The 26,112-nt window shown below is 28.0% G+C and overlaps 1 protein-coding gene across 3 annotated transcripts in view; it reads left to right on the top strand.

The window, feature by feature from the left end:
* Window positions 1–25,649, top strand: part of fwd (phosphatidylinositol 4-kinase beta fwd) — a 73,869-nt gene extending 48,220 nt beyond the window's left edge. For all 3 annotated transcript variants that reach the window (XM_043039201.3, XM_043039202.3, XM_087150274.1), the window contains 12 exons: window positions 10,668–10,785; window positions 12,013–12,144; window positions 13,488–13,576; window positions 13,661–13,833; window positions 14,421–14,511; window positions 14,623–14,765; window positions 15,930–16,151; window positions 17,507–17,656; window positions 19,341–19,523; window positions 21,706–21,971; window positions 22,786–22,918; window positions 23,422–25,649. In XM_043039201.3, coding sequence (XP_042895135.1) covers window positions 10,668–10,785; window positions 12,013–12,144; window positions 13,488–13,576; window positions 13,661–13,833; window positions 14,421–14,511; window positions 14,623–14,765; window positions 15,930–16,151; window positions 17,507–17,656; window positions 19,341–19,523; window positions 21,706–21,971; window positions 22,786–22,918; window positions 23,422–23,727 — 2,006 coding nt within the window. In that variant the 3' untranslated portion in view covers window positions 23,728–25,649. The remainder of the gene's footprint in view (window positions 1–10,667; window positions 10,786–12,012; window positions 12,145–13,487; window positions 13,577–13,660; window positions 13,834–14,420; window positions 14,512–14,622; window positions 14,766–15,929; window positions 16,152–17,506; window positions 17,657–19,340; window positions 19,524–21,705; window positions 21,972–22,785; window positions 22,919–23,421) is intronic.
* The last annotated feature ends 463 nt before the right edge of the window (window positions 25,650–26,112 follow it).

A 26,112-nucleotide genomic window follows, 5' to 3' on the forward strand; every position in this document is an offset into this window, starting at 1 on the left:
GTTTATTTACACATTGATTTTTAAAGAATGCAGCAAACTTTATATCGAATAAGTATTTTAAATTTTAACTATCGAATCGTAATCGTTTTTTAAAGAATTTTTTGTCTAAGTTCGAAACAAATTTAGTTACATTGGATGTGTATCTTTCCCTGAAACTTCGAATTTATGTATTTTTTTTCTGACACCTTATTTTTCAAATCGGTATAGCGTCTGATTTGTCTTTGTGCCTAAGAATCCTTTAAGCGTTAAAAATTTCGGCTACTATTTTTTTTTTTTTTTTTTTTTTTTTTAGATGTTTAAATTTGTAATTTCTTATTCTTACATTTTATCAGCTTTATTGTTTTCACTTACGTTTGTTTAAAAATAGGATTTTTATTTAATAAATACTCGATTTATCTACTAGAATTAAATTAAGAGTTGTTAATCACATCGCAACTTAAAATGCAGATTTTTTTATTAATTTTTTTTACAATAATAATATAGAATAGGGACAGAAAAGGAGACTAAAATTAGAATAATTGTAATAATTAAGTTAAAAATCATGCTCGCAATTTAAATTTCAAGGAATTATAATGTAATTTAAAGACTTAATATATATAAATGTCAACATATTCATGTCTTGGGGCCCATTCTTTAGCGACCAGTTATTAACGGCCCATGTAGCAGTCGTACTAGCAGAGAAGCACTATTTCATCTTTTACAGTTAGTAACATATTTTACGACTCGTTTTTAGCTTTTTTTGTTGAGTGTATTAAATTCAGCCGAATTCAATTAACGCGAAATTATAGTAGTTCTTAATCATAAAAAGGGGGGGGGGGAGAAAATTCCGGCCACATTTGTCATTTAGTATTCATTAAGCGTATTTCCTCAACTGGAGGGTGTTGTGGTTTGTTTTTAGAACTAAAATAGCATTTACACTACAGCGTGCGGAAGAACTTGATGGCCTTGGGAAACAATTTCGTGGTCATGAAAGCTATCATGTGACTTGTTAAAAAAACGACCTTAGAGGCATTAAGTTAATTTTTTTAAAGCACTTGTATTTCGTCAAAATAATGGCAATTGTATGCTCATAAATGGCAAATCTTTTGTAGAAGTAAAGAAAAATTGTTACTAATGTTTGTTTCCGTTAGTAATTAGTAAGGGATCGTCTATATATGTAATAATTTTTTGGTTTAATTTCGATTTCTTCCATATCCGTAGAAATCAAAGTATTTAATTTAATATTTAATCAATTAAATATAAAGACTTTTATGGTTTAAATAATGAAATGCTTAAATTATTAAATTCACGAAGCAAGTAAACAATAAATATTTAAGTTGTTTAATATTTGTTATTGTTTTTATTTTTGATATTTTTTTTTTTAAAACAGCCCTTAACCATAATTTGTTCTTGCAATGAAAGCCTGGTTTAAATAGTCTAAAAACTTGGCGGAAACTTTGGAAAGCATTAAACCTGTAGAGTTTTTGTGTTAAACTGTGGCTCGTTAATATATTTTGTTATTTATGAATACTAATAAAGTAGAAATAATAGTTCGAAACATACCGTGTTTAAATATCTGTGTGAGTTTGTAAATTATGGTTGGAAATTATATAAATATAGACGTCCAACTGGTTTAATAGTTCAGGAGTTAGCACTTTCGCCTCCTAAAGAGGTGACCCAGATTCGAATCCCAGCAGTGGCTTGGTGATGCAAATTCTGCTCCTGGCTCTCACCGACCGCAGCGCTGACGTAAAATATTCTTAGTGATAGACGAATCATGGGTTAGAATCCCCTTGTCGTCAGGCTTACAGTTGGTGGTTTTCGTAGGTTTCCTTTCTATGTTTTGTTAGTTTGCTACAAGATATCCTCCACGATTGCTAGTTTCAAACATTGTGTGGTGAATTTCCTTGCATACTGGGTTGAGTTCAAAAGTATAAGATTACGGAGTTGAACTAATTCTTAAAACTCAGAATTCGACCGACTATTTAACGCCGATTATTAAATAAATAAAATTTAAAAAAAACTTAATTTTGTTGAAATAAAATCATTTAAATAAAAACATCTAAGAATTTTTTTATTATTTGTTTTATATTTTTTCATGAATAAGTACATATTCAATACTTAATTGTTTTCTCCAGATGTGATAGACTAGAAATGTTGATGACATCATGTCATGGGACAAAGGAGGGGGGGGGGGTGGCATGGTGAAGTGTGGCTCTTTTTTACAAAGGTGGAAGCATTAAAAATATTAGGGTAAAAAAAAAAGTGTAGATATCACTTATGGATAGCCCTTAATTCATATATTGTTATTAGATGACGTGAAATCTATTCATTGAAAAATTATTTAAAAAAAATTGCTGCTAACAAAGTTATTTTATTTGAAAATAACCGAAAAATTAGTTTAAAGTTTTTAAACTCATTTTTATTCATACGTATGATATACTTATTTGAATTGCTTTTTTTAATTCGCTATGTTCGCTTTAATTCGCTTAACTAATACTTTTATCTAAAAGTATTAGTTAGCGACTTAATGTATATTGATTTTTTTTATTTCTTTATTATTTTCGTTACTGTATGATGACCTTATGTATCCTACTTTTTCGCATAAATAATATACTATTTGAAATTATGATTCTTCCCGAAAAATGTCAGGGACATGTACCGGATGTCTTGTGTTTTGGCCAGCTCTTAATGGTTGGCGTGCTTGTCTAGAACCTTTTCCTTTGTCAGGGACACGCGTCCTGCCGAATCTGGCACCAAAAATAGGTCAGTAAGGACTCTTACACGAAAAAACTACTCCAGTTCTTTGCTAATAGGGCATGTTTTTCTTCTGCCTTTTGTTAAAAGCTTCACTAATTTACCTTTTCCTCACTTACCTTAAAAATCTACCCTTTTATTTTTTTGTTGATTATGGATTTCTCTTTGTTACTTCTTTTATAAACGATTTCCTTTTTAGAAATAATTGGCAATATTATTTAAAAGTGGAAATTACGATGTGGAGAGAAAAAATAAAATGTATAAATGTTTGAAGGCCATTTTAGTATTGAAACAATTTTAATTAATTTTTCCGAATCGTTTTAATTTTGTTTATTAATTCTTTAATTTTAAATGCTTTCTCTAACATTAACACAATTTTATTTATTTTTTAAGTAACTTTTTTTTAGCATTTGTTTATGGATATGTTATGTCTCATTCCATTGATTTCGTCATTTCAAAGATTTTAACTTTTGTTACAGTTTACGTAACACTAAGTGCTTTAACGAACAATGTTGATTTTAAAATAGACTTAATTAAGTTTGGAACGACAGAAGTAAAATAGAAGCTTTGTTTTAGTTAACATTGTTTTTATATTTCTCCAGGTTTGCTTATTTTTATGCTCTAAGTGTGCAAGTAGTATGTCAATGCTTATTCTTCGGGAATCAAGTCAAATTTTCTACTTGAATGTCTTTTCTCGCTTGGATTAGGCGATTTACATAACTAACATTACATCAACCAGTTAAGAATTGTGTCGTCGCCAAATGAACTAAATATCTTACAAAAGAATTCTTTGGCTTTTGAATGTTTCCTTTCATTACGATTTTAGAATCGAATACTCTATCATTGTTATGCTTGTTTTTTAGGCATTTTAACAAAAGTTTAACAGTTAATATAATAACCTATAAATAAAGTTAAAATAACGTGGAAAAAAACTAACACTAATCACATATAAATAGATATACGATCGTTGCGGTTCTATAATGAATAGAATAGAATTAGAATAATTTTGCTTTTGAATGTTTCCTTCCATTACGATTTTAGAATCGAATACTCTGTCATTGTTATGCTTGTTTTTTAGGCATTTTAACAAAAGTTTAACAGTTAATATAATAACCTATAAATAAAGTTAAAATAACTAACACTAATCACATATAAATAGATATACGATCGTTGCGGTTCTATAATGAATAGAATAGAATTAGAATAATTTTGTGCTTTTGAATGTTTCCTTCCATTACGATTTTAGAATCGAATACTCTATCGTTGTTATGCTAGTTTTTTAGCAATTTAACAAAAGTTTAACAGTTAATATAATAACCTTTAAATAAAGTTAAAATAACTAACACTAATCACATATAAATAGATATACGATCGTTGCGGTTCTATAATGAATAGAATAGAATTAGAATAATTTTGTGTTTTTTATCGAAATGCTTAGTTAAGAAATAATTATTTAGATTTATATTTGATCCGTTCTAAAATATTTGAACAAATTTTAGACATAAGCTATGCTATGGTACCGTGTACGTGACTTTTTCGAGCAATAGCACAAATATTATCTCTAACAAAAATTGGGATGACTAGATTTTTTAATATTGGTCCTAGAATGGCCCTATATAGGGCCTACATTGGCCAATATAGAACTCACATTGGGTAAATAATGGATATAAAATAGCGGGTTTATCTGACAATGCTATATAAGACCGATATTGGTTGTAAAGTGGCTGTAAAATATCGGGTGAATCGGAAAAATTTATTTAGGGCCAATATTGGAAAAATGAAGGTCCTTAGAACCCTTACTGAGCCAAGATTCATGAATGAGGGCCAAGTTATTTTTTATTTTCGAAGATATGGCTCGAGGAAGTAGTACAGCTTGTAATGGATGTGGAGCATTGGGATGTTTACTAAATTTGAGTTTAAGAAGAACTTTGATAATATCGTAGGCATCTTTTGAAAATAATTAAAATTGAACTCTAAGTACGTCCGCACGGAGAATAGTTAGACGATCAAAAAATTTGGTTAGTATATTATTTGAAACTAATTAAGACGTTAAGATTAAAGGAGGGGCTAAAGAATTAAAACATTTAAATGCAGGTGTGCAGTTACCATTAAAGTTTATTTGTTGATAAGTGAAGATATTTTTGAAAAATGACGGAAGCTGGTTGCCTTTGCCAAAGGCGGCTAGTATGACATTGTCTTTTTTTTTCCTTTTCGTTGCTTTAACATCAGCTATGTCTAGCATTAAGCTAACTTTTTACAAGTTAATGTAATTTTTTTTAATAGTCGTATATTTATAAGTGTTTTTATTTTATTTCAAATTTGTTCAGTTTTTTTCTTCTGATAACCTTAATATGTATATCGGTAATTATTTTTGGATTTAAATGTTACCTGCGAGTTTTTTCAACCACTAGTAATTAAAAGCGGAAAAAACTAAAAAATAAATAATTTTTTAATAATAAATTTTTTTTTGTTTTGTTTTATTATTTTATTTTGTTTTGTTTTATTAAAACTAATTAGCGTTATTGTTTTATTAAGATCAATGCTCTCACAACCACCTTGTGTAATTTCGAAAGTATTAAATTAGACCTTCTGTTCTTCGAATTCAATTCTACATTCGTTCAGTGTTTTATTTGTATTAGTGTCTGAAACGCTTATATATTTTCTGTAAAATTACTTATAAATAATTGCGGTGTAAAAAAAAAAAAGAAAAACTCAAATTCAAAGAAACGCTAATTAGTTTTAACTTGCTCTACAAAACTCAGCTCCTTGGGATTGATTATCTACACAATCTTATCGGGACATAAAAAGTGAAATATTCTTACATTCTGTTAATCTTCAACTGTAAGAGAAAGTCCTGCAACAGACTCTAATTAATGTGTTCAATTTCCGGTTATCTATCTTTGCGTTTTAACGATCTTTTAATTGCTCCATTTTTTTTAATATTCTCTCTGACTTTAACACACTGTCACTTCATTTGGTAGCACGTGTTAGTTTTAATATATTAGCAGTGCCAAGTTAAATCTGTGACTTGTTCATTTGATTAAAGACTCTTGGCGATTTATTTGAGGCTCCAAAGAATATTTAGCTGAGACGAGTGTCTCTTAGGATTTTAATTAGCGTTTGGGAACTTCTTCGTTTCGTTTTTGGATGGTTTTGAGGTGATTATGGGTAACAAATTTAAATAAGTCAGTGCGTTGATCTTTCGAATTTTTGAGTCATATTGGCGATTGGGAGAAAATCCCCCCCCCAGTTGTTTATCATTAATGTATTTAATTACTGCTAAAACAATTTCATTGATTTTTGTAAAATAATTTTCAATATAACGTTTCGTATTATAATAATAATTTTTTTTTTATTTAAAATAATATTTAGGTTTTACGCATACGTGGGCAAAACTTAGAAAATACAAATTGGAGATTCTAGTTGTTTTTGAAGGAAGTTTTAAAATTGTTTTTGGGCATTAGATGATAATATAATATAGTGAATTATTAATATCAGGGATCTGTTTAGAAGAAATTTGGGTCCGTTAACAGACCCTTCACAAAATATCTTTTCATAAAAACGGACCCTTCACAAAATAATTTATCTTTTAATCGGACCCTTCACAAATTTGTTAATCGAATAAACTCTTCCCAGGAAGGGGGTGGGAAGAAAGACAAATGCAAACGAACTAAGTTTTGTTTTCGGCAGAAGCTTCTTCCTTTATTCGTCCGAAATGAATATTCTGCGTTCAGCAGTATAGGCTAAATACCAAATATTTGTATGTTGCATCTCTAAAATAGTAGCAGCAATTGCTGTTTATTTTTTAAAATTTAATTTTTCTAATTATAATTTTACAGTGTTGAGCATAATCTTGTATGTCTTTACAATTTAAAAACTAATTTAAAAAAAATTTTTTTTTTCAATAACGGACCCTATTTGCACAAATTCACGAAAGCGGACCCTGGTTGAAAGAATGTGACTTAACGTTTATTTTATATTCACAAATTGCGAGTAATTCTTTCACAATTTTACAAAAACGGACCTTTCACAAAATTTCTGGTCAGACCCCTGAATATATATTAATAAATTGTGAATTATTAATATACATTAATAAATAATGAGTTATGTATATAAAAACTACGGGCATAATAAATTTCTTCAAGATTTAAATATTAAGACAAGCTGTGCACTCAATTGAATTGATACCCCATTTCAGAGCCAAAGTATTTAATTTACGATCAAGCCTATACGTAATTTGGTTCAAATTCTCCCTCTATTAAAAATCCTATGGAATCTTCCCCTTCCCGCTAACCCCTGAAAAGATGCGTTTGATGGATACTTTCATTTCATAAACCAGTGTAGAATAAATTTAAACTTAAAATATTCCGTAGGTTTTTTTTTTTTTTTTAATTGTCCGACAATCAAATATTTGGAGAGGGGGGATTGTGAAGCTTAGTGGGAAAAAATTTCAAACTGAGTTTCATACCTCTGACCTTTTTATCGTTAAGAATAGAAGGTATCTTGCGGACTGTTCAGGTTCACTAACGCGGGGTCTTTATATCTAGAAGACTGCATTTTTGACAACAATGACGAGAACTGCATAGTTAATGCATTATAGTGAAATCTCCCCCTATGTATAACAGAGCAAAGAAAAGAAAATGGTGGATTATAATGCTTTTATGAAGGAATGTTTTGAAAAAATGGAGGTAAGGGGTGTTCAATTTTGCACTCAGATTATTTGTTCATTATATTATTAATTCTTACCGATTTGATATTCATTGTTGATCTTGCTTTTTTTTTCATCTGAAAATTATCAATAATAGGAAAATGAATTTCTATTTTTCGGTTGGCTATCTGTAAATCTTATTCGAGATTTTAACAACAGTGAAAGGTGTTGTAATTTTTTACGTATTTTTTTTTTCTTCTTTTGCCTTACTAGTATTAATTTTAAAATTCCTCAACTATGCGGTTTATTTTCTAATTATAATCTGTTACTTTTGCTTCTTATATGTGGCCGCATAAGTGATCCAATTTAAAAATCAGTTAATGAAATATATATATATATATATATTTTTAGGTTTTGGCAATTTGACATATCTATTCATTTAAAATACAGAAATATTTTCATTGAATACAATATGTTTATTGTAGCTGTTATTCTCAGTTTCTCTTTTTAAGATTTCAAAAAAATTTCTCTTTATACTTTTTCACTGAATTTTTTTTTTTTAAAAAGTGTCCATTATAAGACTGGCCAGAGAACATCGTCATTGATACTTGGAAAAAAAAAATATCAAACGGATAGTTATTTTTTTAAATTTTATTTATATTTGCTCTAACTCCTCTAAAATATTCTAAATTTTTGGGTTGTTATTTGATAACATATTTGGGTTGTAATTTGTATTTATATATTTTTTATGCTGGGTGTTTTATTATAATTTTCTGTAGTAGAATTATTCAAATTTTACGTGAAGTATAAAGTGTGTTGATAAATTAATGCTTAAAAAATCCTTATAAATTGATAAAAAATTCAGCCCTTTAAATGTAACTAAAATACTAAAGCAGTCGGTCATACATTTTAACTTAATTTAAGTGAGTAGAATCGTAGAATAACTAAACTTTACTAAAATTGGCTTTCGACTTTTGTAAACTCTCTTAACATCTTTAAAGATAGCAAGTTTTTAATTTCATCACTTAACTATTATTTTGACAAATTTTTAGAGTATTTTTCATAACTTACGTTAATTTTTTTGATCTTAAATAAGAAAATATGAAAAAAATCAACACATTTAATTAACAGTTTAAATGAATTATTAATTATCGCAAAGCTATTAACTAATACTCATTACACGCTTGAAGGAAGGAGTTTCAAGAAATTCAGGTAAGGAGGGAGGAAGGAAGTAGTAACAAGTGTGTCATACAGATTTTGGTTAAAAAAAAATACAATATTTTAAATCAGTGATTAAATATTTTAATATTAGTTTTTATATTTTTGCACATTTTTCGTCAAAATGAGTTCACAGCTAATCATTATAATGCTCATAAAAGTGTGAAAGTGAAATTAGAATTATGATCCATAACCTGTGTTTTGTTCCTGAGGTACTAGTACAATTTTTCTGCGATATCGCGTGACTTGTAACAAGGAAGAATTGTGGAAATGATTAAGTGTGGCACTTGATAAAAGAGGCGGAGGGTCAAAAATATTAAGAAAAAAATGCGACCCCAAATGATGAATTTTATTACATAAAATTAAGGCTTTTAGGTTTCTGAGTAATAATCTTGTACAAGAAAGGGAGAGTTAATTGGGATAAGAGAATTACCGGAAATACTCTTAAAATTACTGGAGAGTTTTTTAACGTTATTAAAGTACAGTCCCTTAGTTTAGTTGGGGGGGTAGTAAAAGATGAGGAATCTATGGAATGTTTTTTATTATTATTATTACTCGTTTCATACTTCCTCAGCGTTGTATTCATTCATTGTGCAGCTTTTGTATTGTCCTTCAAGAGAGGATGATTCATGAGTTCAAATTCCCATTTATTCTTTGATACTGAGCAGAGGTTACATAACTTGATTTTATGACTGGTCTTACGGGCTGTTTTTTTCTGAAAGCTGAGTTCTGTTATTTAAGATTTTTGGTTTCTGTAGTGTTGTGATATTGGTGACTTTTTTTTTTTTTTTTTTCTCTATTTAAGGGGAAATGTCGAACTTTCAAAGAATAATTTTTATTTTTTCCCTTCAAAGTTTTTAAAATTTTCTCTTTTTTAGTTCACAAAAAAAAAAAAAAAAAGAAAGTATTAATGTAAAAAAAATTTCATAGCTGTTTTCCGTTGACTGCGGGTTATGTAGTCAGCAGAGGTTTCTTCAGACTTTTTTTATATAAAAGGTTCTGTTCTTGTTAATTTGTGAAAAATGTGCTCAGTTTTGTTAATCAGAATTGGGCCATGATTTTTTGTAAATGTGTAAAATTAAGGTTCGATTTATTCGATTGTACGAAAAATACCATTGCGATCGTGCTAAAATTATATTCATTCAAGATAATTAACAAAATCATTTGCTGATTCGGCTTCGTATGTTTATGAAAGAATTTTATGGAGGTTCCGTTTTTAAAGATAAAAAATACTATAAATGGTCCGTTTTAAGGATGAAATAGCTTGTGAAAGGACCGTTAATGGGCTTAAGTTTCTTCTTCCTGATATGACAGCCTTCCTGATATCCTGATTGAAGTTATAGTATAGTTCAGTTTATCAATCTAAATTCAATGTGATCGATTTTTCCGAATTTAGATTGGCGCTGGAAGCAGATTTAAATAAAATGAAAAACTTCCTGCGAACACAAAATAATGCCAAATTTTTAGTGAACGGTTTCCGTAGTATATTATGCTATGCATATCGCGCGGTATATACGTGTATTAATCATATCTGGAAGGTGGAAGTTCCATCAACTTAGTGTTCATGAAAGTAAGATTACTTTGTAGCATCAAACTTTGTTTATGGGAATACTATTATAAAATTGTTTGATTACCTTTCCTATTACTGACTACTTAATCACTGTTAATGTTTGGTGCAAATGCCCTTTTCTAAGAATTTAATATTATCCTTTGAAAATGAAACTTACTTATTGGGGATATTTTTGTATAGATGCTTGTTCTTGTTTACTCCAGCTTACATTGTCAAGGCGTTTCGAGTTTTTTTTTACTTAGCGAAAATTCGGGAAGGGGACAAGGACTTTTGAGTGATACCCTTCAAGTTGGTTACCTTTCTGATATTTTTTTTTCTCTGTTGTACCACAGTCAAAATTAAGCGACATTTCTTAGAAATCTTTATTATTTTCTATTTGTTTCCAAATTGAGCATTTTTGGTAAGTCAATTAATTTGTAACTGCCGTAATGTGTTTATGTATTTATTTGGTTTTTAAAAAATCTGCATTAGTAATATTTTTCCTTCTTATTTTAGGCAATCGAATGTTCACTTTCGATGATCAAAGTGTAGATTTCTACTTGCCGCAACTTGTGAGCTTGTACGTCCACCATTCCGATATAGCCGAAGCTATTCATCCATACCTTGTGTACAGGTAAGAATTATGAATTCTTTGTAAAAAGCGATTGAATTATTGAATTTGTAGAGCAAGTATGATTTCAAGAAAGTGTAATTTATTTACAATTGATCAATTTATCTTACTATATTGAAAAAATAGTTTGTATCCAGTATTTTAGTTTAACATAGTTTTCGCGGCATGTTAATTACTGCAGATTTTATTTACCAGACATAATATTAATTTACCAGAAAAATTCTCATACCAATATGTACTACAGAATTTCAGAAAACTTTCGGAAGCTATAAAAAGTTTTCCTATTTTTTAATAGTCCCTTTTTTCCTGGCAGTTTTTTTTCTTTTCATTTTTGTAATATAGTTTTATATAGGTGTAATAATAATATTTTGTTATACAGTCAACAAATATCGACAATTAGATTTGACTTTTAAAAAGAGGACATTTTTTAATGTCAAGTAAAAAAAAAAAAAAAAAAATTGTACACAACTCAAAATATAAACTTTTTTTTAAAAAAAAAATGTTTGTAAATAACAGTGGATAAAGAAACAAGATATATTTAGAATGGGTCTACGTTGTCCTCCTACTCTAATTTACTTTATTCTTAGTCCTTAAAATCACCATTTGTTCATTTGTCACAGGCCTGCTATTTCTGAAAGTGACAGTTTGGTAGGGAGGGAGAGTAGGAAATTTGGTCACAATAAGCTCATCTGACAGGATTATTTTTATAAGTAAGAAGTTAAGTTCTCTTTATTTTACTGTAAAGTTTTGTTTTTGAATGAAGAATGTTATACCTATATCTAAGGTATAAGCACTGTGTTTCAAAGAAGTTTCGTACATCTTGAAATGCCAAGAATTCATGCCAATTCAGAACAAAGCATTAGTTTCTAGATTTTTTTCCTATATATGCATAGAATGTATCGTTTTCATTTGTCAAAAATGATGAAATTAAGTCATCAAGAGGGAGTAATTTATATTTGAGACACTGGGTCATTATCTGAGAGTGAGGCAGGCTGTTACTATGGTTAAATAGCTCTGTAATCACAGGAAGTTATTTTTATAAATTAGCATCCATATTGTATCTTCTGCTGTGCCTAAAATATTTCATTTAAGAATTGAGAGTTGTTCATTTTATGTTGAAAATGTGTATAGTTAAATATTATTTTTGGAAGTATTTAATTAGACTAAATGTTTATGCTTTTGTGTTGTGCTTAGTATTATTTGAGTAATAAAAGTAATTTTAATTTTTAGGTGTCGAAATAGTATAAAGTTTTCACTACAGTTAGCATGGTTACTACAAGCATTTTGTTCTGAAAATACGCCGTCCCGTAAAAAGTCTCAAGGCTCAAAATTGAAGAAATTAATTCTTTCTGAAGAATTAAGGTTAGAAAATATTAATTATTTTCATCATTCTATTTAAAAATAAAATATTTTAAAATGATGTTGATACATTTTGTCCCAGTTCTGATTCGATCATTTGTTAGTAGTTAATAATAGCAGCTGTTAGTTATTATTCTGTGTTGTTTTCCCATTTATTAAATTATTCTTTTGCATATTCATTAAACAATTGCTTTAATTTCAAATAAAATTTTTATTTGTATCAAAAAATTTTATTTAAAAATTTTTTTGATTATGTTAATTTTTAATAAAATAAAACTATTTTTTTATCACATATATTTAATATGTATCTAACCAAATAGTGGAATACTTTTCTTATGTGATGAAGGTGTAAGTAAATTATTTCTCCAAGTTTTAGTGCTACTTAAGGAAGAAGAAAAAATTAGTTTAATTCTTATTCCAGCTATTCCTAATTAGGAAATATGTACAATTTATTGTTTCTTTTAAAATGTTGATTGATTGGTAAAATAGTGTATTAAATAATAATAATTGGCAAAATAATATGTTCCTAAATAAAATAGTTAGTAAAATAATATATTCCTAAATATGCCACATGTTGGCCTTATTGTCTTGTTTTAAGACTTTAACCTAACATCTTGCCACTTTTAACTTAATGCACAGTAGTTACCTTTCAGACCTCTTCACGACACTGCTCTTGTCAATGTCTAGCATATAAATTTTTAACTAACCCCAAACCACTTCCACCTTTTATTTGAATTTAATTATAAAATTAGAGTATTAAAATAAAAGAATGAATAATATTAAGGAAAACAAGGAGAGAGGGTGTTGTGACTTTGTTACATAAATATGGAGGGGGTTATGATTTGTTTACTTTTACTTTCAAAGGGGAAGAGATTGTCTGAAATTGCCAAAAATATGCTCACTAAATAATCGGACAGCCTAAAGGATGTATGTGACTAAAATGTGGTGGTATAAGCAACACTATTCTCTTCAGTTGCATAGCATCTCCATAGCACTAAAATTTATAAAATTTAACACTTATCTATGCAGTAGTAACTTGGGCTGCCCTCTCTTTCATTAAAATTCTCTTGCTTAGCACAATTAATCTAATTTTGTTTTATATTTATTTAATTGCGCTTGAAAAGTTTGATATTATCTACATGCGTGTTATTATGATATTATCTATAAGCATAATTATGTCTTTTAATTATAAAATGTTTCAAAGTGTATCAATGTTTGAGATTTGCCTTTAATAAAATGAAAGGTGTTAATTTTGTTGGTAGCAAGCAAATTTGACTGCATTTGAAAACTGGTATTACCTATACATTATTACACATTATAAACATATTTTATCTGTTTCCTTTTAGGCCAAAGGAACCTATCATTCCCTGTCCACCTGCAAGCTCTATTATATCACCTAAAAAGACTCATCAAAGATCTTTTTCAGATGCTACCGGTAGATATTAAATCCTTTTCACCTTGTATATTGGCACATATTTATTCAGAATATAATTTCTAATAGCAGTAAATTTTCTTTTAGGTTTAGGCGGTAGCAATGCTATGAGAAGAAGTGCTACATTAGGTGGCTTAAGTAAACATGCTCCTAAAGATCTTGCATCGGGTCAAGCTTTTGATAATGGATGTAAATGTTTCGAAAGCTGCCAAAGTATATGCAGTGATTTGAGAGGACAGATTGTTCATTGTCATTGCCAGGTAATTAAATATTATTTTGGAAATTCATTGACAATTTTTAACTCACCTAATTGAAATTTTAGATCAATACAAAAAAGCGATTCCATCGTTCCATTAACTCACCCGATCGAAATATTGATCAATTCAAAGGAGCAATTCCATCGTTCCATTAACTCACCTGATTGAATTTTTAGATCAATTCAGAGGAGCAATTCCATCGTTTACGAATGCCATGTTTGCAGATTTAGAAAACACATAACTTGGCTTTAAAAAAAAGTAGTTCAAATTATTTTTTGTTAAAATAGCTTTTGATATCATTGATATTTTATCCAATTTTTAGTAATTTTCATTGGTGTAAAAATATTTTAAAAAGTGAACAATTTGTGTTATGAATCTAACATAATGTCTATAACAGATTGTCATTTATTTTAAAATTAGGAAATGTTATAATCTTCAGTTCAAATAAACTTTAATGAATAGTCTTGTTTAGTTCACAAATGAATACAATTATTAGTTTTCGGCATTTAATGAGAAAATGTTAGTTTTAATATAAATTTCATTTGTAATTTTTACATGACTTTATTGGCATTATATTTATTTTGTTTTAGGCTCCTCGTTTAAGTGCTGAGCAAGACTTTGTGCAAGCATTAATGTCTATCGGGCTGCGTTTGCAGCCGGTCTTAACTAAAGAATTAAAAAGTATGTTAATTTGTTGTTTCATTTCTTTGTCTTATTCTCTTATAGTCTATATCAAAAGCAATGCAAATAGACCTTTTAAAATGATTAAAATATACTTTAATATTTTTGCAGCTCAAAAGCTTCAAGCAGAGCTATCAATGTTAAATCTAAATTTACCAGCTCGTGTTTGGCTTCCAATTCATGCAGAAACTACTAAACACTTGATTTTACGGATCCCGCCTCAAGCATCTGTGGTTTTAAATTCCAAAGATAAAGTAAGTAATTTTTATGTTAAATGCGTATAATTTTGTATACTTGAAAATGAACAATGTCTTAACATTATAATGTGAAAAAATTGAATATTTTCTAAGACTATTTGTGTTCTTATCAATTTATTATTATTTTTCAATCTATAAAACACAGTATTAAGATTTTTATTTTATAACCGTCGTTGAACAGTCGACCCAATGATGAGTTTACCAATGTACAACTCCGTGGCCTTGTAATTTTGAACCTGATCCAAAAGACAAGGAAATTCTTGACTCAAGTATTGGGAGTGATTTCCTTTTGCGGAGGAGTTTTTGAGGAAACTAACTGACATATGCATTACATGGAGAGGGAAAACCACGAAATCCTCCCATGGTTACCCTGATGGCAAAGGGACTCAACTTATAATCAGTCTACCACTGAGGATATTTTAAGTCAGCGCTGTGGCTGGCCCGAGCATTATGGTTTACTCCCAACTTAAAACAAATGCTAATTATACTAATGATTTAATCTGCAACTCTGCTACCTCTTGACAAACACAAAGATCACCAAAAAGAAGTGAAAATAAAAAGATTCCTAAATATTAATAAAAGTATGAGTTTAGCTTGTAATGTCAGTTGATTATCATATTTCATGTCATCGATTGACAGAACTTTACAAAGTTTATAAAAAATTTTTGTAGGGATATTTTTGGCAAACCATGCTTGAAAGTGCATCTTTTGTTACCAGATATGAGTTTCTTCTGACTCTTGGCCGAATTTCTGACTTTCTAAACTTACGAAAATATTTGTCGACAAATATTAAAAATAGCAGTAAATTTTTCTAGAGAGAAGATAATAATGAAAACAAAGTTATGTTAAATGACTTTTTTTGTAATATTTCTACCTTATTTTGTTTAACTTTATTATTATTTTATTCTCATTAACCATTATTTATATACTTTTAATTCTTAAAAGTTTGTTGGACTGTCAATGCACACATATAATTTTTTAAAAAAAAGTGTATTTCAATAATTTAAATGTTTTCTTTTATCGCGAAATAGTTTCACACTTTTTTATTTATTTTCTGAGTTTTTATTCTTTTCCTACTCTCATCTCTGTGTTATTCATCTTTATTTATAAGTAATCAATAAAATATATGATTTATTAAAACTTCTGTGTTTGTTTCATTAGGCACCATATCTTATTTATGTTGAAGTCATTGAGGTAGATAATATTCACTGTGCACCTGTTCCTCCAAAAATGATAAATGCCCTGAGGCAGACACGCTCTGAAGAAAATCTTCCAGATTATTTTGACACTCAAGATTTTAGTGGGGTATCTTTTTCTGTTCATCCTGCTCTTGATGATGATGGGGACTGCTGGACTCAAGAAGATGACGCTATTTCTATGCAGGTGAGTTGAAATAGATGCCCTAAACTAAAATATACTATTTTTCATTATGCATATACATGTGCATATACACTTATACACGTAAAACATGCCAACTTTTGGCTGCAAATTACACACTTGGCACTGTAACAGATAACATTTATATAGTTTTCTCTCTATTTAACTAAATTCTATGTCAAGGAGCAAAATTTCCACACCCTAGCTCACCATTTGTGACATGACTGAACACTAGGGCTGTAATTGACTGATGGTGTTTCTGATATTTTTCCTTAGTGACTTTTAATGATATGTGGAAGATATTGAAACCATTGAGACTTTATGTTAACCTTATTTTAAGTTAAAATTATTATTTTGTGCAATAAATGTGTTAATTTTTCAGTTTCTACATTCTTTTATGGCTTTGATCACTTAACACGGTGTGTAGCGTTTTTAAAAAGTGCTTAAAGGTGCTTATTTTCATTTTAAAAAAAGTCTTTAAAGGTGCTTTTTTGCTTGGGTGTTTTTAAAAAGTGCTTAATTTTCCTTTTTCTAAAATATTTTTTCTTTACGGTATCTATTTTTGCCATTACGGTATCTATTTTTGCCATGAATTGTGCAAGAGGTGTGATTTTCACATTGTTCTATTCAATGTTTTCCCAATTCAAACATAATCCATTTTGGGAAAATGTTGGTTCATAGCTTATGAAAGCGCCAATCATTTGACTTTTTACATTAAATATTTGCGGGTCTGCGTGTACGTATACTGACCTGGACTTGGTGTGAAGGAGTTTTGCACTCTCACACGCAACTCTGCTGCATTTTTCAAGAGATTCTCAATTTAAGGTTTTACTTTCTGCTCAATAAAATCAAACCGAAAAGTCTTACATTTTGCTTATCATGGGGACCAACTAAATATTACCACATTTTTTCCTTTTAGTAAAATTAAATTTTATTTCACTTGTTTATTTCATTATTGGTAAAGCGCCATCGTCTTCATCACTGGCAAGCTAATGACCTTGTGCTTTTCTTTTTATGGATCAGTACCATAATCTTCCAACTTAACTTGGGTATCATTCACTAATTATGTATTTTCATGTGGGGTCCTCAGGGCAGTAAAAAATTACAAAGCTTAATCTCTCTATTATTCATTTAATTTAATAAAGCTTTGATTTAATTGAGATTTTTAAACATAAGTTTTTTAACACAAGATTATGTTAATTACCTTTAAAACTTTTTTCTCTCTTCATAATCTCAATATTTTTTTTGTCTTATCCATCATACATAGTCTTTATATTTGTGAAGATATTTTAATAAGATATTAATTATTTTTGTTGAAATGACAAATGCCAATTTAAGTAACTCTGCACAATGTATTCCAGTATGCTTCCTGTACTAAACCTAAGGATCGAGATGCCCTTTCTCAGATGTCTCAAGACAGTGGTACTAGTGGAGAGCCAACTTTTGTTGCTGCTGGTGACATTAGGAGAAGACTCTCTGAAAATATAAATGCACCAAAAAGTACTTTTAAGGTACCTAGAATTTTCTACTCTTTAATTATTATAATTATTGCAAACACGATATGGGGTATAACAATATGTTTTATCGAGTAATTTGTTGTTGCAAGTTATATGTTAATATTTTTTTTGTTTTCTTTTTTTTAAGAAAGCATAGCCATACTTAAGAATCTGGAAATGCAAATTATTATAACTTCTTAATTATGACTTTATTCTTTAGTGATGTTTTCTCAATTAATTAGGACTATTTTTATGCCGGGCTTTGTTTATGACACTGTATGATTTTGTGATGCTAAATATGTAATGTTGGTGGTGTTTACCCTCTGCAAAAGTAGAAATAATTCTTAATATATATATATATATATATATTTAAAATTTTAATCTACTCTATTGTTCTTTTTTTTAAAAAATTTAATTGTAGAAAATATTAATTACTGACACATTTTGAAAAGAAATGAAATCAATCAATGAAAAAATGAATTTACTGATACATCGGTTCATTTAAATTTGTTTTATTTTTAATTTTATTTTTAGTACTATATTATTACTCTCAGATATATTAGATTTTTTTCCATCTTTAAAAAAAATAGTTTTATAATGAGTTTTTAAAAATTTGAAATTTTGAACTATTCTTTTAAGTATTATATTGATTGTTAATACAAATTTGTCTGTACTCCAATTTATCTATTAATTTTTCTACAAGGCTTTTAATAAAATATTTACCAATATTATTATTTTTATAAAAAAATTCCCTATTCCTAAACTCATAATACAGGCTTCTTAGACTTGTTATGTAAGGCTTGTCAATTTGTTCAAAAAAAATTTTCTTTTTTTTGAATTGTTTAATATTTTTCTGTAAAAAATAAAGTATTAATTTTTTATAAAAATACAAAAATGTCTATTCGATTTTAATTGCATTTGTAAATACTATAGAAAATATGTTTAATAAATCTGCCTACTACCTATAAATGGGAATCAATATCTAAAATTTGCAATGTCTTGGTTTTAGCAAACTTTGTGTTAACTCTTATATAATATTCTCTGTTTGCTAAATGGCAGTTTTTTGTGACTGTTAGCTGCTTCTCTGATTGTCCTGAGTTAACCAGGGTATGTATATATCGCAAATATTTACTATCCGGAGAAAACTTGGGTGTAGCAGAATTTATCAGTACGTTTTGTTTTATCACGTTTTTACTTTGCCGGAAGTAGGAAAAAAAATAATAATCTACTGTGATTGGAAGTTTGCCAAGTTATGTTTGGGAGTTTAGCTACTGGATTGTGGAACTGCACAAGTGTTTTGTGCGATTGTATATACGATGGTTGCTGAATTTACATAGAAAAAAGACGAATGCCGTATTACTTCACTGGTGTTTGAAAAATATCACCTTTGTGTTGTCCCTTGTCTTAAGAACTATCATATAAAGACTAATATTTAACTCTTTTCATTTGCCAGAGATAACTTGTGATAGTAAACTGATGGTAAATGAAGTTTTTTTTTACACATTAAAAAAATTTTTAATTTTTGTATTATGTTTTGTTTTAGTTTCTTGTATTTATTAATAAAATAGGAAAATATATTGATTTTTTTGAATTTAAAAAAAGAAATTGGTGAGAGAAGCAATTAAAATGTATACCTGTAAGCTATTGTTTACCAACAGTAACAATTTTAAACAATGCCTTTATTTTTTCCCCTCTTCAGCGTGATCCAGAAGATCCTTCAGCTGCAGCACTGAAGGAGCCTTGGGAAGAAAAAGTGAGGCGCATTAGAGAATCCTCCCCTTATGGTCATCTTCCTAACTGGAATCTTCTCTCAGCCATTATCAAATGTGGTGATGATCTGAGACAAGAATTAATGGCCTATCAGCTATTAGCCACTTTGCAGGTATTTTCATCTTACATCATCACTTATTGCTGTGATTCATTATAAATTATTAATTTTAAACGAGTCTATCTCATTATAAATTATTAATTTTAAAAGAGTCTGGCTCATTATAAATTATTAATTTTAAGAGTCTGGCTCATTATAAATTATTAATTTTAAAAGTCTGTCTCATTATAAATTATTAATTTTAAAAGAGTCTGTCTCATTATAAATTATTAATTTTAAAAGAGTCTGTCTCATTATAAATTATTAATTTTAAAAGAGTTTGTCTCATTATAAATTATTAATTTTAAAAGAGTTTGTCTCATTATAAATTATTAATTTTAAAAGAGTCTGTCTCATTATAAATTATTAATTTTAAAAGAGTCTGTCTCATTATAAATTATTTATTTTAAAAGAGTTTGTCTCATTATAAATTATTAATTTTAAAAGAGTCTGTCTCATTATAAATTATTAATTTTAAAAGAGTCTGTCTCATTATAAATTATTAATTTTAAAAGAGTCTGTCTCATTATAAATTATTAATTTTAAAAGAGTCTGGCTCATTATAAATTATTAATTTTGAGTCTTGCTTTCTCTTCAAAATAGGATGGTTAGAAACACTCATTGGGCTTTTGATATTCTGTGGAGCTATTATGAAAATGAAAAACCATAAGTGATTTTGGGTTATTTCTAGATTGCAAATTAAAATACTAAAATTCGTTTTTTTTTTATTGCTAAAGAAAGCAATTAAAATAGAGTGATCATCAACCAGGTTGATAAAGAAAATTATACTGTTAAATTTTTTTAGAAGTACAGTCAGACCTTCAAAGAACCGAAATTTGGGTCCACTATAAGCGGGAGTTCACTATATCCGTATTGCAAACAGTTTGAACTAATTTTTCCAAACTGCTCCCTTTTATTACACATTATTTAAATAAATGACCAATAAAAAGAAATACAAAAATGATTTTAAAAAAAACAATATGTAGTAACAAAAAATTTGTTAACTTTTAACAGAATCTTTGGAATCTTTTTTCATTCTGCTTTCTTCCGCACTAGGATACTCCAGTTGTTTGCACTTGGTGCTTGAAAGGAATTTTATTATATTAATTATATTTAATACATTTACTTTATCAAAATTTTACTAACTTGGTAAAAATCTAGATCTAATTGAATAAATTTAATGAACGTTTTGTAAATTTCAATTTATTCTATTAAATTTACTAATAAAACAAACAAAAGGGGGGTATAACTGAAAATTTACTAATTACTTGGTATATTAGTAGTATACTTTAAGGGGACTCAACACTTAAAATAATGGTGCACACTGGCTAGTCATATCTGGAAAAAGCTTTTAAAAATTTAAATGGTGCACTGGTTTTGTTAACTGTCATTATAACCAATGAAACTGTTTGTAGCATACTTGCTTGACACGCTGATGTTCGGGGTTGATAATTATAGACTTTTTTTATTCTTTAAAATAGGAAATTTTTTAAAAATAAAACTCTTAATAAATTTTATTAATTTTTTTTAAAGGTTCTAATCTTTAAATTTCAGAAATGATTCAATCTTATGTTTAAAATAAGATGTATTAATACTGATATAAATTGTGCTGATAATAACGACAGACACAATGACAGATAAGTGGGATATTTTAAAGCTTTTAATTATGTTTGTTGATAACAAGGGCTATTAGAATTTTTGTTTATAACTATCATGTTTTTTTCCAATCTTTCACATTATAGCTTCAGCTATATTAAAAACATGAGTCCCAAACACACTGGTAAAGTTACACATCAAAATTGGTATAGTCTTAAATAAAAATTCTTATGGTTCTTTTCATGAAACAATTTTTAAATAAATAAGAAATAGACAATCAGCTGGAATCTAAGGCAGTTATGTACTTTTCTACCTAGGCTGCAGTGCTGTTAGTCTGAGTTAAATTAATTTATAACTTTTATTCTGGACAAATTTTTAAAGACTGACAAATTTTCTCTATTTTATGGGTTGAAAACCTAAAATATTATTACTCGTACACAAAGTTTCAACCCAAAGTGATTTTTCCCTAGTTGTTCCATCGCTTCGTAAGTGTTGATAAATCTATGTATTATAAATGCTGATATCTAAATATTTTTCAATAAGCTGTTTCTGATGACTTTACTTTTAATTGAAAAATCTAAATTTTATGCTTCAATTTTAGAAAATTTGGGAAGATGAGAGGGTGCCTCTTTGGGTTCGACCCTACCGTATATTAGTCACATCTGATGATAGCGGCATGATTGAACCCATTTTGAATACAGTATCTTTGCATCAAGTCAAAAAACATAGCAAGATGTCTTTATTGGAATATTTTCTTCAAGAATTTGGCTGTGGAACCTCTGAAGACTTCTTGACAGCTCAGCGAAATTTTGTGCAAAGCTGTGCTGCTTACTGCTTGGTGTCATATCTAGTCCAAGTAAAAGATAGGTAGGTTTAAATTTTTTTCTTTCTAGAATTTTACTGTTTTTACAAAGTTATGTATGTAGCATTCTTCAACAGTGTATTATGAAAAGAGTGTTGATTATTATCATAGTGGAAACTACTGGCATGCAAAATAATTTTGCCTGTATTCTATTGATTTTAAAAAAGTCAAAGTTCAATTGGTGTTGTGTTGGCTAGAGTTCCTATATCTAAACAATGTTTAGTAAGTTAGAAAGCATGAAAAAGAATCACAGTTTCAAACATTATTAATATAAATATCGAATGGGGAAAATAAACTTAAAACCTAATGAAACTATTAACCTAAAATTATTGAAGCTAAGTGTTATTGATGTTTTTAAATCCAAAATTGTTTTGTCGATTGGTAGCAAATTTTGAGTTCGTTAAAAAAATATTCTGAAATTTATGACAGAATTTTTATTAACAGAAATGTGGAAAACACTGTTTTCAAATGTCTTTGCTAGTTTACTGCATTTATCTATACAAATAAAATATAAAACAAAGTTTTAATGTTTTCTACACTAAAAGTAATTTTTGTTTTAAAATTCTGAAAAAATTAAAAAATTATTTTAATTAATATTGAATTAATTATAATATATTATATATAATTATTATAATAATTATCAAATTAATTATAAAAATTTTGTATTAGATATAGGGACTCTAGTGTTTGCAAGCATAATTAATTTTGTGTTTTTATCATTTGTGTATTGTGTTTAGTTTACCTTATTATTTCACTCTTTTATTGTTTGTGCCTTTTTAATTTATTGCTAATTAATGTTATATATTCTTTATATTCCAGGCATAATGGCAATATTCTTCTAGATGGGGAAGGCCATATTATACATATAGATTTTGGATTTATATTGTCATCTTCCCCAAAAAATTTGGGCTTTGAGAATTCTCCTTTTAAACTTACCCAAGAGTTTGTTGATGTAAGTAATCAGATATTCTATTAATTGTACAATTTAGTAAGGTGTTTTTTCCAACTAAGATTGTAGTTTATTTTTTTATATTTATGAAATTATTCATGTACCTAGGCTTTGAACATGAATAATCTATATTTTCTATCATTAATTAAATTGTCTTTCGAAAACTTTGTTAATCAAAATAAGATACTCGGGCATACTTTCAATTAAGATTAATTTTCTGTCATTTGTGTCTGTTGTGCTTTTAAATGTTTAGGAACAATATTTTTTTATGATTTAATAATTGAAAAAGTTGAGAATTATTACTACATGAACATTATTAATCTACACTTTCTATCATTGATTTAAATATCTTTCATAAACTTTTCAAACCAAAATACCCAGACATACTTTTAATACAGATTTTCTGCTATTTATGTGTATTGGGTGTACTTTAAAATAATCTGAAACATTTTTTATGAATGATAATCTTTAAAAAAAATTTGTCATTAATTTTTTTTTCTATTCAGGTAATGGGTGGACCTGGCAATGATATGTTTGAATACTTTAAAATCTTGATGCTTCAGGGGTTGGTTGCAGCTCGTAAACATTGTGAGCGTATCATCACACTTGTTGAAATTATGCAAGCCTCCTGCCAACTTCCATGTTTTAAGAACGGTGCTAGTGCTATTCGTGCGCTTAGGGAACGGTTCCACATGGGTCTAACTGAAGAACAACTTCAACTACTGGTTGACAGTATGGTTGAATCCAGCATGCACTCCATTACCACTAAATTGTACGATGGATTTCAATACTTTACCAATGGAATCCTTTGAAATTAACAGTTTCTTCCAATTGAATGAAGTGCACTTTAAATATGTAATCATCTGGCTCTTGTTGTGTTAGTAGTCAGCTTCAATTTGAATGATATGTATTATATAAAAACAATTGTATTTTATGCTGTAAATTGCGCTGATGAACTTTTTGACTGCTCTTAAAGTGATTTCTTATTTTTTTAATGTTAATATATCTGTGTCATTATATATGAGAAATTTTTTAAGGGTTCATTTTTTGCTTTGGATTTGGATTAGATGTGTTAATACTTTTTTTTTTTAATCAAAAAGTTTTAATTCTTCCAATGAAGTAAACCCCACATGTTTTATGAATTTAATTTATGTGAAGTGTAAGTTATTGTCGTGTGTGAAATTTCCAAAGTTTATATGAGAGCTATGCATTTCTGACTGATTTTCAAAAACAAAAAATTTAGAAAGTTGTTTGGATCAGTGCAATCTAAATAGTATTGAAAATAAAATAAGAAAAACTTCTGTTTTCCAGGAACAATCGAAATATCCAGGAAAATATTCTGTTTCTTTAACATAAAAATTTTATACAATTTTCATTGTGTCATAAGTTGGATTATAAAGTTCTCTATTCAAGTTAATTTTAAAGTAACATATACAGGGTGTTTCGTAAACATCACCCATGATACATATATTATGAACCCTGGGTAAAAATAAAAACATAAGTTTACACTTTGGGGACCACAAATTAATAATTAAACAAGGAAAAATATGAAAACACTATCGAAACACGCCAAATCATATTTGAGGATAGCACGTGTCAAAACCTGTTTCATTTTGGGAGAAAACATAAGTTGAAAGATGTTAATTAGTAATACCTTCTAGTTTCAACCTGCAATCAAACAGATTTTGATGCACTGTTTACCCACCTTCCTTAACTGTGATTTGTCAGATTTCAATATTGTCTTTTTTCTTCGCCATAACATTAATTGGCAACTTTTAATGCATATTGACTATAATATTGATAAAAATTCTTAAAATATATAAGGTCAGCCTTACCATAACCCCTATAATTATACATATTCAACAAAGTGATTTTCATACTTATAATAATTATGCAACTTTATACCAGAGTTAATGAAAACTGTTTTCACTGAAATTTCTGGTTGAAGCATTTAACCACTAATTTATATAATTCTATTAAGGTTTCTGGTTGATTGACATCACATCTTGAATTAATGAAATTTTTTTTATCCATTATTAAACTTTCATGTTTTAAGTATTAATTTGTTTTATAAATATGTATGACTCTTTGGTTAAAAACCATTTTTTTTTACCTTATAAGGTTTATTAAAGGGTTAATTTATATACTTAAGATAATTTGAGTCATTAAACTATCTATAAAATATTCATTACAATTTTTCTTCCATCTAATATTGCAATAATCCAATAAATAGGGCAATAAGTAGGTTTAATAGGTATTAACAATTTTAAAATAACCAAATGCAACATTTAGAGTTGTAGCCGTTTTTATTGTATGTTATTCATGTGATAATTTAATACAGAAGAATACAAGTATTTATTAGTCACTTTTTAACAAATATTGCAGGTTAACGAAAATAGATTGTTTTTTAATTTTTTTTGCATGCATTTTTGACTATTTGTTGATATTTTATGATTCTAATTTATATAGTATTTTGATCTCAATACCATTGTTTTACAAAAATATATTTATAAAAGCTTGTAAAGACCTAATAGTATGTAAAAAGTATTGTACATAATAGTGTGACTTTAAAATAAATGCTTCTGAAGATAATTTTCAGTCTCAATTAAAATAAAGCACTTCCTTGGTATATGTATTCTGTTAAAAAACATTATTCATATATTTAGAGTGTAATTTTTTGTACATATGTTATTGATAATGTACCTTAAAGATCAAATAAATTCTTATATATATATTTATCTTGAAAGTTTTTATAAATAACACACTTAAAACATGATGAAATTTTTTTTAAAAAAATATTTTAAGTTTCACTACCTTGAATTAAAGTTGAATTGAAAGTCTTAAAAATTTATTACAAAACATTAAGTTGGTATAATTTTATCTAATATTTAAGAAAACAATTTCCCGAGGAACAAAAGCCATCTATTCAAAATATTTTTAGAATAAACTATTACTCCAATGTATAAAGACAAAATAACACATATATATTTTTTTAAAAGTTTCTATCGGAAAATGTCTGCTTTTCTCAGTATGAACTTAGGTTTTGATTTCCTATATATTCCCCCCTTCACTATAATTAGGTTTGAGTTGATCAAAATATATACTGAGTGATCAAATTATTATGACCACCCTCTCAATACAATGTTGGACCATCTTAGCTTGGTGTAGATTCTATGTGAGTTGGTAAGAGGAATTTG

The sequence above is a fragment of the Parasteatoda tepidariorum genome, chromosome 8, assembly GCF_982258835.1.
Source record: "Parasteatoda tepidariorum strain Cologne lab strain chromosome 8, Ptep-v5.0, whole genome shotgun sequence".
Taxonomy (NCBI): Eukaryota; Metazoa; Arthropoda; class Arachnida; order Araneae; family Theridiidae; genus Parasteatoda; species Parasteatoda tepidariorum.